Source organism: Heteronotia binoei, chromosome 3 (genome assembly GCF_032191835.1).
Source record: "Heteronotia binoei isolate CCM8104 ecotype False Entrance Well chromosome 3, APGP_CSIRO_Hbin_v1, whole genome shotgun sequence".
In the NCBI taxonomy this organism is placed as follows: domain Eukaryota; kingdom Metazoa; phylum Chordata; class Lepidosauria; order Squamata; family Gekkonidae; genus Heteronotia; species Heteronotia binoei.
The window spans coordinates 69,672,733-69,686,291 of record NC_083225.1 but is presented as its reverse complement, the minus strand read 5'-3'; the positions used below and the strand labels follow the sequence as shown (position 1 = coordinate 69,686,291).

The window sequence follows — 13,559 nt, the reverse complement described above, 5'->3', positions numbered from 1 at the left end:
TTGGCACAACTGACTCTATCAATTTAATTCTGTCCTTCAAAGATAGAAAGAGCATTGAAAAATTGTAATATTGGAAAACACAAGGAAAGTGTGAACACTTGTATTCTTTATTACGGAAGCTGAAAAATTCCTTTAGTGATCTGAGTGTTTTTTTATGAAAGCAGAAAAGAGCTGCTATAGAGAGGTGCTGCTAAATTTCAAGGATCTCTCATTCTTTTTCATTTCCCTTTCAGTTGAGCAAGGAGCTCAGTTTGGTGTAGTGGTTAAGTGTGAGGACTCTTATCTGGGAGAACCGGGTTTGATTCCCCACTCCTCCACTTTCACCTGCTAGCATGGCCTTGGGTCAGCCATAGCTCTGACAGAGGTTGTCCTTGAAAGGGCAGCTGCTGTGAGAGCCCTCTCCAGCCCCACCCATCTCACAGGGTGTCTGTTGTGGGGGAGGAAGGTAAAGGAGATTGTGAGCCGCTCTGAGACTCTTCGGAGTGGAGGACAGGATATAAATCCAATATCTTCTTCATCTTCTACTTCTATGCTGACTGGCAGTGCTAGCAGTGCCAAGTGCTATAACAGTATATTTTCCAACCTTTGTTTCTTTCTATCATAGTGCTTTTTTGGATTCCTTTTTGGATTCCTTCGACCCGAGAATTACTAATAGATTTTGTTACAAGGTGCTGGTTATTACCTTTAAACCCCTATATGGCTTAGGACCTGCCTACCTTAGGGACCGTCTCTCCCCATATGTTCCCCAGAGGGTACTGCGATCTGGATCCCAAAATCTATTAGTAATTCTCAGGTCGAAGGAGGCCAAACTAAAGACCATCAGAGAGAGGGCCTTCTCGGTTGCAGCCCCGCACTGGTGGAACTAACTGCCAGAGTAGGTGAGGGCCTTGCGGGACCTTGCTCATTTCTGCAAGGCCTGCAAGACTGTTCTCTTCTGGCTGGCATTTAATTGATGTGCAGCCTACATCGTAGGAATCTGAAGAAATGCCTCTGCCACCGGAAATATACAACACCTGATGAGATTAGCACCAAACCTATTTGAATTGTTTTAAGCTGTGTGATTTTATAATATAATTGTTTCAATTGTTGTTATGATTTTATGTTGTGAGCTGCCCTGAGCCTGCCTTGGTGGGGAGGGCAGGATATAAATCAAATCAAATAAATAAAATAAAATATCTATACCTCATTTATTACAAACTTTGAGGGGTGGTCTTAGCGATTCTAGGGCCATGGGCAGGATGCTACCCCAGAATCCCTGCAACCTTCTTGCCATCTTATTCCCCCACCAGGGCTAAGCAAGGATGGCTTTTGCCATGTACAAGCTGAGCAGGACCTGATGTTGCTGCTTCTGGGACCCAACTGCCCAAGACAGATGGAGTGGGTGCTAGTGTTCACTACTGCAAGCCTTCTTACTAGGCCCTGGATTTACCAGGCATAAGTGGCAGGAGCCTGCTTTTCTTCTCTTTCTCTCACCATCCTGATTCACATGGGCAGGGCCTTAGTTGGTGGGAATCGTTCCAGCATGGGGTCTGGAGCAGCTGCACATGTTGCTCATTGGCACCACTGCAGCAATAGACAGTACAGATACACAATTCTGAGGTCATCTTAGTGCCATGTAAGAACATAAGAGGTGCCCTGTAGGATCAGACTAGTGGTCCATCTAGACCAGCATCCTATTTCACACAGTGGCCAACCAGTTGTCCCAGAGAGCCAATGAACAAGGAATATAAGCCTTCTCCAGTGTTGCCCTCTAGCACAGTTGTACAGAGGTTTACTGCCTTTGAATGGAGAGATTTCCTTGAATAATCTTGCTAATAGCCAGTGATGGAGCTATCCTGCACAAATCTGCCTAATCTTTTTTAAAACCCATCCATGAGCTTGTGCTCATCACTACATCTGCTGGCAGCAAATGCTACAATTTACTCACTGAGTGAAGAAATTCTTTCTTTTTTCTGTCCTGAATCTACAGCCTAAAAACCTCAACTGCTGCTGAGTTTTGGTATTATAGAAGAGGTAGAAAAAGTTCTGTGTATTTAGAAATAATAATATTTGGTTTCTTTTTGGTTCTGATCTTTTGCAAACTGTGCCAGGGAGCAGAAAAGTATCACACTAGATGCTAACCATCTAGGAAACCTAGAGGCATGGTACAAAGATTCTTATATAACATGTGTGGCAATGATTGTTAAATTGAAATGGTAAAAACAAATACTTACCAGTATTGTAATGCTTTGTGCAATAGCCAAGCTCCTTCTCTTCTTTCAGAATAAACTGCGGCAGAGTTAATCCTTCAGCTACTTGCACTGGACCCTCACTCATCCACTCAAAAATCAAGTCATTCATAGTGTAACCAACTAGAAGAAGCAAATGCATTTCATTAGATAACAATAGAGTAACACCCTGTGAAGTCAAGAGGGGACAACTATGTTAGCACAAGCATGATTACTTTTGAGTGGTAAAAGAATAATACATTAAATTATCTCTTAGACATCACTGTATCCACTAGAATCATAGAATCATAGAGTTGGAAGGGACCTCCAGGGTCATCTAGTCCAACCCCCTGCACAATGCAGGAAACTCACAAATAGCTCCCCTTAAATTATACAGGATCTTCATTGCTGTCAAATGGCCATCCAGCCCCTGTTTAAAAACCTCCAAGGAAAGAAAGCCCATCACTTCCCGAGGAAGCCTGTTCCACTGAGGAACCGCTCTAAGGGTCAGGAAGTTCTTCCTAATGTTGAACTGGAAACTGTTTTGATTTAATTTCAACCCATTGGTTCTGGTCCTACCTTCTGGGGCCACAGAAAACAATTCCACACCATCCTCTATATGACAGCCCTTCAAGTACTTGAAAATGGTGATCATACCACCTCTCAGCTGCCTCCTCTCCAGGCTAAACATGCCCAGCTCCTTCAACCTTTCTTCATAGGACTTGGTCTCTATACCCCTCCCCATCTTCATCGCCCTCCTCTGGACCCATTCAAGCTTGTCTATATCCTTCTTAAAATGTTGTGCCCCAAACTGAACACAATACTCCAGGTGAGTATTACCAGAGCAAAGTAAAGCGATATCACTTCATGTGATCTTGACACTATACTTCTGTTGATACAGCCCAGAACTGCATTTGCCTTTTTAGCCACCACATCACACTGTTGACTCATGTTCAGTGTATGATCTACTAAGACACCTAGATCCTTTTCGCACATACTACTGCTAAGACAAGTCTCCCCCACCCTATAACCATGCACTGGATTTTCCTACATAAATGCAGAACTTTACATTTATCCCTGTTAAAATTCATTTTATTGGTTTTAGCCCAGTTTTCCAGCTTGTCAAGGTCATCCTGTATCCTGTTTCTGTCTTCTACTGTATTTGCAGCCCCTTCCAATTTAGTATCATCTACAAATTTAGTAAGCATTCCCTCTAGTCCTTCATCCAAATAATTTATAAAGATGTTGAACAAAACAGATCCCATGACAGATCCTTGAGGCACTCCATTGTCACTCCTCTCCAAGAGAATGAGGAACCACTCACAGGCACTCTTTGGGTGTGATCTGTCAACCAGTTACAGATCCACCTAACGGTAACAGGATCCAAACCACATTTTACCAACTTGTCAACAAGGATAGTATGTGGAACCTTATCAAAAGCCTTACTGAAATCAAGATGAACTATGTCTACAGCATTCCCCTAATTCAGCAAGGTAGTCATTTTCTCAAAGAAAAAGATCAGGTTAGTCTGACATGACTTGTTCTTGAGAAACCCATGCTGGCTCTTAGTAATCACAGCCATCCTTTCTAAATGTTCCAGGACTAACCAACTGATGATTTGTTCTAAAAAATTTCCAGGTATAGACGACAAGCTGACGTCAAGCTACTGTTATTTAAAAATCTGACATTACAGTAATGAATGTGTGATTCTGGTATACATATGAAAACTACTGGCTGAAATGCACTAGTTCCTGTGATAATATCCTGACATCCTGGGAATCTGTGCTATCTCTTATGGAATGTAATTTCCACTCACATCCTTTGATCATCTTACAACTAGTACTCTGCAGATGTTACTCTGTGTTCCATTCACATGGAGTGGAAGCTACCAGCCACACATTTCAGGAATGTGATTTGTGTGACTGCTGTACCATCTGAATGCAATTTCACAGGATAAGGGATCTGTGCAGATCACATTCCCTGAACTGTGCAGCTGGCAAGCTACCACTTCACTGAGCAGAATCCAGTGTAACCCTTGCAGACAGCTGACTGTATAAACAAAACAAAAACATACAACAAACTTAATATGAACAAAAAACCAAGCTGTCTTATACTGAATCTGACCATGGTTCTCTCTAGCCTAGTACTCTCTACTCTGATTGGTATCAACTTTCCATGGACTCGGGCAGAGGGATCTGTTCTGACTCTGCTTTCTGAAGTCCTTTTAACTGGACATGCCAGGGAAGAAGAGGAGGAGGAGAAGTTCAATTTATACCCTGCCCTTCACTAAGAGTCTCAGAGTGGTTTACAATCTTCTTCCCTTCATCTCCCCACAAAAGACACCCTGTGAGGTAGGAGGGGCCAAGGTCACCCCTACAGTGTCTGGCACTCTAGGCAGGGCTAACTTCTGACACCGCCCTCTCGCACTGATAACGTCACCAAGTCACATAGGGGGCATCAAATTCAGTGCCCCCATAAGGCTGGTGCCTTAGGTAATTGCCTAATTTGCCTAGTAGCAGGGCTGGCCCTGGGTGGGGCTGAGAGAGCTCAAGAACTGCTCTTGAAAGAAGAACTCTGAGAGAAATGTGACTGACCCAAGTTACCCAGCTGGCTGCAAGTGGAGGAGTGGGGAATCAAACCTGGTTCTCCAGATTAGAATCTGCAACTCTTAACCACTACACCAAGCCGGCTCTTTAAAAAAAAAATCTGATATGTTTTCTGGATATTCACCTGAAATTATTTATAGTGTTTAGAAATATAAAACAACAAACAGGATCTTGTGAATGAAAAGCATGCATGTTAACATGGGGCTATAGCTGGAGTCCATTCCTTTCAAAAGTCAAGAACCAGAAAAAAACTAGTTTTGTCATTTGGCAATCACCAAATTTGAAGTGAGCAAATTTTGGCTTTACATTCAGGTTGCAGTTTAAGAAATCAAAAGTGTAGCTGCATACTCCCCAAATGTGCTGTGTCAGCAGAAAAAACCATGCTGGCAGCACAATGTCACAAAATATGAGGTTGCTGCAGCATAAAAAGCAATATTAAATGTGAACATCTCAAGCAGTGAAAAGTTCACAGATAAAAAAAGGATTGGCTGATTACTTACAGCTCTCTAGTTGCATTGTGCACGTCTGTACATCCATGGGAAAGTTCTTCAGGTCCATGGGACAAGATAAGGTTAATGTAAGCCTAAAGGTGTACAGAAAGATAGAATGCATGAAATTACAGACAGAAAAACAGGCTATTAAAAAAAATTAAAGGTAAAAAGCTCTTCTTTTAAAGGTAAAAAGCTCATCTTAAGTGCTGATCTTTATTTGATAATGCAAGCATTCTTGAATTTCATACAGCAAGTACCTACTTCAAAAGTCTCTTTTATTTGGAGGAAAACATTTCCATTGTATAGATTTATGCAAATGACTTTCCAGAATTGTTATTATTATTTTTTCCTGCATATACATGCTATTATCACTTTCCTTTGAAACCAGTCCTAGGCCCACCTTTGGCACATTTTTTACTGCCCTATTCAGTTTCTTTTTGTTACCTGGGCTTTTTTGTAGCAGGAACTCCTTTCCATATTAGGCCACACACACCTTATGTAGCCAATCCTTCAAGAGTTTACAATAGGTCCTGTAATAAGAGCCCTGTAAGCTCTTGAAGGGTTGGTTACATAAGAGGGGTGTGGCCTAATATGCAAAAGAGTTCTTACTACACAAAAGCCCTGCCTGAAACATATATATGGTAAAACAGTCAACTGCACAAGCACTAAAATATGGCCAGTCCAATACAAATAGAATTGTAGATGAACATTAAAGGGGACAAGAGTTAAACCAAATCTGAACCTGGATCAAAAACTGGATGGAATCTATATTGTTTTGCAAACCAGAACAGAAGACAAATCTGTTAACTGAATGTCTCTGTTAAACTGAAACAAGAACAGAACCTTAAACTCAAAAAGGTTCTCATATCACAGTGCCCCACTTTATAGAGTACTATACAAAGCGTATTAGAAAATGACAGTCCTTCAGGTTTTAATTAATGCAAAGAAGCTCACAATTCAGCGAGGGTTTTATAATGCAGACTGTGATAAAGCAATAACTTTTAATTTGTCTGGTGGTATAAACTATATGCTTATCGCAGGGCTGGCTCTTCCACTAGGCAAACTAGGTGGTTGTCTAGGGCGCCAACCTTTTTGTTGTAAAAATTCCTTCCCCACCCCAATCACTGCTGTCTTCCTCCTTTGCCTTGCTGCTGCTTCTCCTCACCTCCTTTCCCTCCCTCCCTGCTCCAATCGCTGCTGTCTTCCTCATTGCCTTGCCACCACTTCTCCCCACCTCCTTCCCTTCCCTCCCCACCCCAATCGCTGCTGTCTTCCCCATTGCCTTGCTGCCACTTCTCCTCACCTCCTTCCCCTCCCTCCCTGCCCTGATCGCTGCTATCTTCCTCTGTTGCCTTGCTGTCCCATCTCCTTGCCTTCTCCTCCCTCCCTGCCCCAATCACTGTTGTCTTCCTCGTTTGCTGTGAAGGGGCAGCAGGGAGCATGGAGGGGGTGGTGGGCAACAAGGCTACCTGGGGTACTGTTGGCCTTAGGGCCGACCCTGCTTATATGTTCTACCCAGTTGCCCATAAAGCAACACATAAGGTAAACCCATGAAATTCATTTTTAAAAGAAAAAACATCTAAGTAAATATGCTTTTCTGTTATTCATATTCAGTGAACTTTGTATTTCTGAAAGACATCAAGTAAACTCTGACTTAGAAACCTTAAGCTGGAATAAATTCTGTTAATTCTCTACGCTGCTAGCAGACTTCTTTTTTATTTTGCAGACCCAGACGAATGCTGCTACCAACTCAGAATTCTACACGATACACTTCTTACAGATTAGTTGTACATTACAGGCATTTAAAATGTGTGCAAGGGATTCCATGTATGTGTGACATTGTTATGTAGAGGTCTGTACTAGAATAAAACATAGTGACAAGAGGACTGAAAAGGTTTTATTTTAAATGTGATGTGCTTTATATCTAATCATCACCCAGGCTTGAACTGACATTGACTTAATTTTTCTCACATTTTTGCATTATATAGGTCAGAGGCAGAACATCCTGTAGCCAGATTTGTTTTGGGAAGCCATAAATCAGTGGTACTACAAAACTCCCATCTTTCTTAGATCCACATTTATGACACAAGAGAGAGAGCATTCCTCCTCCTTATGGGTTCTGGCATTTCCCAGGCTATCCATTTTCAAAGGTAAAACACTGAAAAGGTTCCTTAGTCTCAAGGGATATGTTTATCAAAAACATCTAAGGCTTTTGGAGAAAAGTGGGCAATAAATGCTGTAAGTTAAATAACACTGCAGTCCTAAGAACCTTTTCTTGAAAGCAAGCCCAGAGGAGGGCACTAATTAGGGCCAACCTACATGTGATGGTCTCCATGAGTCCAACCCATAGATGCTGCAACCATTTTCAATTCATTGCTTGTGAGGGCCTGATTGTGATGGGGATCACACCATGGTATGATGAGGCATTCTTGTCCTCCTCTGCATCTTTTCAAGTGCCAAAATAGCCACAAGGGGTTGATGATGCAGTCATAGAGTTTTCAGTGATTCCTAGAGCTACCCTATGTCACTTTTGGGTTTTCCCCAGCAGTTATATAGTGGCACTTAAGGTACGTTGAGGTTTTTTATTATTTGTTTCCTGCTGCCACACTCTAATCAAGGCCAGCTATCGATGGGAGACCCACCATAGCAGGAGACCTTGCAGTTCTAATGTTCCCACAGTTACACTTCATTTTGCACAGTGATAGAGATCATGTGGTGGTTTTCTTGTGAAAAGTTATACAGTAACGAGTCACTGCTTGATGTGCTATGCAAAGAAACAATTAAGTTTATGTTATCTTTTCAGAACTTTCATGAAAGTAAGTTCAAATATGACTGCAGTCCATGGTGAAGAATTGAAGCTTTCACTTCAAGAGTGATTTTTTTTGTTGTTCTTTATATTACTTTTACTTTATAGGTTTAGAAAGCCAGGATACAAGTTTTAATACCGCATCTTTGATATTGTATGTTTATTCTAGCCACAAATGGAAAAAAAAACCCTGATTTTAACATGATGAACCCCAAATACCAACATTCACTACAATGCAGTCAACCATCTTGTTCAATTAATGGGAAACTCATCTAGTCAAGAATTCCATGAAGGGTTTCAGAGACACATTAGATAAGACTCCTTCTGGGGCCTTCTCCATTCATAAGAATTCATACAAGACACTTAATTAGAACAGGTATTCTGCTGCTATCCCACAGAAGCACCTTGCCCAGCTCTGATGTCCCAGAATTGTCTACCCTCACCACTCCCTCTTGGTGATTCTGAGTCCCTGGAAGTCCTTGTCTGGATGTCCTAGACAGTCACCCTCATCAAAGCTCTATCCATTCACAGGTCACTATCAGATGATTGGTGGCTGAGAGGTAATATGATTACCATCTTCAAGTACTTAAGGGGCTGTCATATAAAGGAAGGTGCAGAAATGTTTTCTATGGCCCCAGAAGGTAGGACCAAAACCAACAGGTTGAAATTAAATTAAAAGAGTTTTCGGCTCAACATTAGGAAGAAATTCCTGATACTTAGAGTGGTTCCTCAGTGGAACAGGCTTCCTCGGGAGGTGGTGGGCTCTCCTTCCTTGGAAGTTTTTTTTAACAGAGGCTGAATGGCCATCTGGCAGCAATGCAGGTCCTGTGAATTTAGGAGGAGGTATTTGTGAATTTCCTGCTTTGTGCAGGGAGTTGGACTAGATGACCCTGAAGATCCCGTACAACTCTACGATTCTATGATAAAATAGATTCTTTCAAACTTGATGATAAACATTCCACCCTGCCCAAAGTGAGCTGACAAATAGCATCTGTTTTGGTGGATCACAAACTGAGAACAGTGTTTAGCATAACAGAATATGAAATTGACCCAATGAATATCAAGTGCACTTAGTCTGAGCCAAACCATTCTGCTTTTAAATCATCTCCATGGATGTTTGTTTTGACTTTGCCTAGAGACCTGAACAATAAGAGATTCACAGCTTCCCTAAAGTATCTTGTTCCAGTGCTTAGTTAACTACTAGATGTTTTTGAGTAAGTTAGGTCCAGGTTTGCCAGACCTGCCTTTCTATTCCTGTAGCATCACAGCAACTGCAGGGAACAATTTTTTAAAGCACCATTAGGGCCTGATTCAGATGGGGGGGGGGAGATAATATTTGCCCCATTTTAGACTTGCAAGTTGAAAGTGCAATATGTTGCACATCCCTGGGGTTGTTTCAGTTTAGGAAGAAGACGGGAGGGGGGGGAGACAGAAGCTCTCCTACACTATGTTGCACAATGGCAGAGTCCCCTTTTCTTCCAGTCAAGAGACTTAGCAACAGAGGTGTAAAGAGATGAATCTGCAGGTCTTTATTACTTTCACATTAATGTGGGAAGGAAAACAATCTTTCACCCTTTCTTCATCCTTCCTTCGTTTTCCTTCAAACTCATTCAACGTAGTCATAACATGTTATAACTTTCTCATAACAAAGGTCAACTTACAGACTGGCCACACAGTTCCCCGCTTCTGATATCTTGATTACATTCATTGGTCAAATAAATCCCATTTCTCAACTTGAAAGCGAAAGATGAATTGATATCACCTGGGATCTCTAATCAGGACTTCCACGTTGCACTTCTCCACACCTCATATCTGTGATTTCCTCCGTTCCCTGTTCGCCTCCAGTGTAGGCCCCTTAGCTCAGTTTCAGAATGTGTAAGAGCAGAGCTTCTGCTCTGACCTTCTCAGAGAGATATACTTCTGGAGGTAGGAAAGATAACTTACTCTTCACCGAAAGATGTTTACAGAACAAATGGTGATAAGAAAATTCTGCTAAACAAGAGGCTTCCTCTCTAAGCTAATATGTTCAGCAAAGAATCTAATAGAAGCCATTGTGCTTTGTTCCTCAGACTACTTCAGGCCTAGAAAATCCATAGAAAAGGCACTACATACTTTAAGGCAAGTTATACAAATATAATACCTTGAATGTAATAGCTTGGTTATAACTGTTAGAAGATGAAGAAGAAGATATTGGATTTATATCCCGCCCTCCACTCCCAAGAGTCTCAGAGCGGCTCACAATCTCCTTTACCTTCCTCCCCCACAACAGACACCCTGTGAGGTGGGTGGGGCTGGAGAGGGCTCTCACAGCAGCTGCCCTTTTAAGGACAACCTCTGCCAGAGCTATGGCTGACCCAAGGCCATTCTAGCAGGTGCAAGTGGAGGAGTGGGGAATCAAACCCGGTTCTCCCAGATAAGAGTCCGCACACTTAACCACTACACCAAACTGGCTCTCCACACCAAACTGGCTCTCCACACCAAACTGGCTCTCCTGCACTAACCTGTTAGGCAGGTTAGTGCAAAGGAGTCCTATGATCAGAATTAGTGCAATTCTATTTGGCACTCTGTCCATGTTCTAGAGCAATTCCGAATCTACAGCCTACACTCTCACAAAAAAAAAAAAACTTTAAAAATTAGTTCTATGTTATGTTGCTGCTATGCTGCTATGTTGCTGTGTGGAAAATGAGTCATGCTTGGGGTCCCCAGACCAGACTGATTTTTAAATGTTATGTCTAATTTGGCCTGAACCCTTACTAGGAATGGGCACAAACTGGAAAAATGTGATTTGTGTTGGTTTGTGGTTCATGGCTGAACTACGAACCAAACCATTAATAAAACTGGGATGTTCATTCATGAACTGAACCTGTTCATGGCTCCACAAATTTCATTGAAAGGGACTGCAGTTCCTTTAAACAGGTTTGCAAAAAGCCTGAAGAACAGCTGAGCTATAGGAGCAGTATGCTCCCCAACATTCAGCTGTTTTGGGCTTCCTTCTGCAGTCCCTGCCATTCATCTCTTTTTGTTGCTTTTGTAGGGAACAGAAAGCAGGAGTCTCAAGGGTTTCTGTTCTATCCATGAACTACTATGAACTGCTTTAGTTCATGGAAGTCTGTGATGGTAGACTCATCACAAACTTTAGTTCTCAAACCATAAACAGGGCAAATTTTTTGATGAATTTTGCTCCATGGTTTGGTTCTTGCCCTAACCTTACCTGATCATTGAAAACTACAGCTTCTTGTACTAATCCCAAATATTCCCCTTTTACTCTCTTAAATATGTAAATACTGGCTTCTTACCTGCCTTTATCTCCATTTCTGTATATTAGAAATAGCCATTTCTTTTGTCCCTTTGTCTCCTATGAACCCTTGTTTGTGTCCAGAGGGCACCCTCTGAGAGCATACCATTACAAAATAAATCTTTGAATACTAAGCAGAGCAATACCATTACTGTTCAAGTCTTGGAAACAATTTGCTTCTGTTTGTTCAGTTTGATAGCATTCATTACAAACCAGACACACTAGAGTACTTTAAAAATACACTGTATTGTGATGGCAGTGCTATAGTGCATGCTATAGTGCCAAGAGGAATATTTTACATAGTATCTGGATCACCATAGGTCATAACCCGTTCATACCAGATGCAATGACTGCCTGTGGGGCTCTTGTGTATACAGATGTGTACTTTGGCCTCTATCCAGTAAGCATTCTCCAAAATCCTATTAGCACTGATTTCCATAAGGAAGAGTCTGCCAATTTTTAAAAATCTTTCAGGCCGAGAATAGCACTTTCCGTATACAACATTATATATGGGCTCTGCCAACATTTCTCCCATTTTTAATTAAATATGGCATGCTCATTTTTGATAGAGATGATGCTGGATGGATTTAAAGCACAGGCATTTTGAGTTCAGAAGGCAAGCTGTTATTTTCATTAATTCATTTTGCTGCTTTTCAATAAGAGATGTGATTTAAAACACTGCAAGGACCATTAACAAAGCAAAGAATGCAGTTGGTAAGCCTGGGATGCCCAGTTAATTTTTAAGCTCTTCTTATATGAAGCTAAAATACACAGGATCCATGCATGAATTAAATTTCTGCATGGTAGCCATGTTAGTTGGCTGCAACCAAAATAACATTGTCTTGTGGCTTCTGAAAATTGTATGAATTGTATGAAAATTGTATGAATAAGTTTTTATGAGCCAAAAGCCACTTCATTGGATGCATGAGTTGCTACATTTGGTAGGCAGATATACATAAATCCAAAGCTACAAATAAGGTAGGGAAGAGGACAGTTTCCTTAGATGTGTTATCTAACATTGCAGAGCAGAGAAGAAAAAAAAGATGCATTCAAAAATAGTAAACAATTCAATCAAATCTGCTTAATTAGAAAACAAAAAGAACTTGAATAGTGTACATAACCTATGAGGTACCTTTACTTCTATAGTTAGCTAACCACTCCAGTTTCTACTGAAGTTCATGACTGATACTATAAAATGCACATGAATTTCAATTTCCCTGGAGCCTGCCTTTGAAACTCTTCTGGTAAAATGGTACAACTTTTAAGTCTATTACTGAATACTGAGGGAGGCTGAAATACTCCATTGCTCATTTTTGAAGGTTTTCATTTCTAATGTTTGGTTTGTATCCACTTAGTCTCTTGTGCAGAGACTGTCCAGTCAAGACAATGTAAAGCATACTGCAGGCACACAATCAAGCTAATGGTTGTATAGGTGAATGAACCCTTGATGTTATGCTTGATATGGTATGAAATGGTTCTCATTGGGCAATCCAATATTTGGAAAATCCTAGTGGCTCTTGCACTTTTCCATTTTCTTATGAATACTGCTGAAGTAGATTCAGTTTGAGCCCCTAAAGCTCCTATTTTTAGTTCTCCAAACTTAAAAAGCCTTCTGTGAGCAAAGCTACACTGCAGAGGAGAAAACAGTATCAGTTCCCACTAAGACAGACTGATGGCAAGTCTCAGAGAACAAATATGTTGCTCTTATTCAAATCTATTACACCAAGAGCTGGGATTCTTAATTCACAATTCTGAGCCACTGACTCAGTCTGAGGACAGCAGTTCATCAAATAGGCCACTGCAGGCTGTTCCACACATGCACCTTCATCCCTTGATAGCTGCAACATCAGATGACTGTCATCATGTGCAAATGAGCCATCATACAGATAAAACACAACAGACAGAACTTGCATTCTGGCTCTCTGGATTTCAAAAGTAAATTCACAGTCCTAAGGAGTTAATTTACACCTAGGGATCAACACTAACTGACTCATGAACTAAAGTTCGTGATGAATTTTGGCTGATTCATGTTTGTGTACTGAAGTTTGAAGCAGTTCCATGAATTTTCAAACAGTTCACAGAAGTTCATGCTGGTTCATGAATGGATACATTTCCAGACAGATTGTCTTCTCTCAAACAAAATGTTTACCAAAC

The 13,559-nt window shown here is 41.2% G+C and overlaps 1 protein-coding gene across 7 annotated transcripts in view; it reads right to left on the bottom strand.

Annotated features, from left to right (window-relative positions):
- GLRA2 (glycine receptor alpha 2) overlaps window positions 1-13,559 on the bottom strand; it is a 209,318-nt gene that overhangs the window by 142,557 nt on the left and 53,202 nt on the right. For all 7 annotated transcript variants that reach the window (XM_060233988.1, XM_060233991.1, XM_060233989.1 and 4 more), the window contains 2 exons: window positions 5,314-5,396; window positions 2,214-2,351 (listed from right to left, as the gene is read on the bottom strand). In XM_060233988.1, the coding sequence (XP_060089971.1) occupies window positions 2,214-2,351; window positions 5,314-5,396 (221 nt within the window). The remainder of the gene's footprint in view (window positions 1-2,213; window positions 2,352-5,313; window positions 5,397-13,559) is intronic.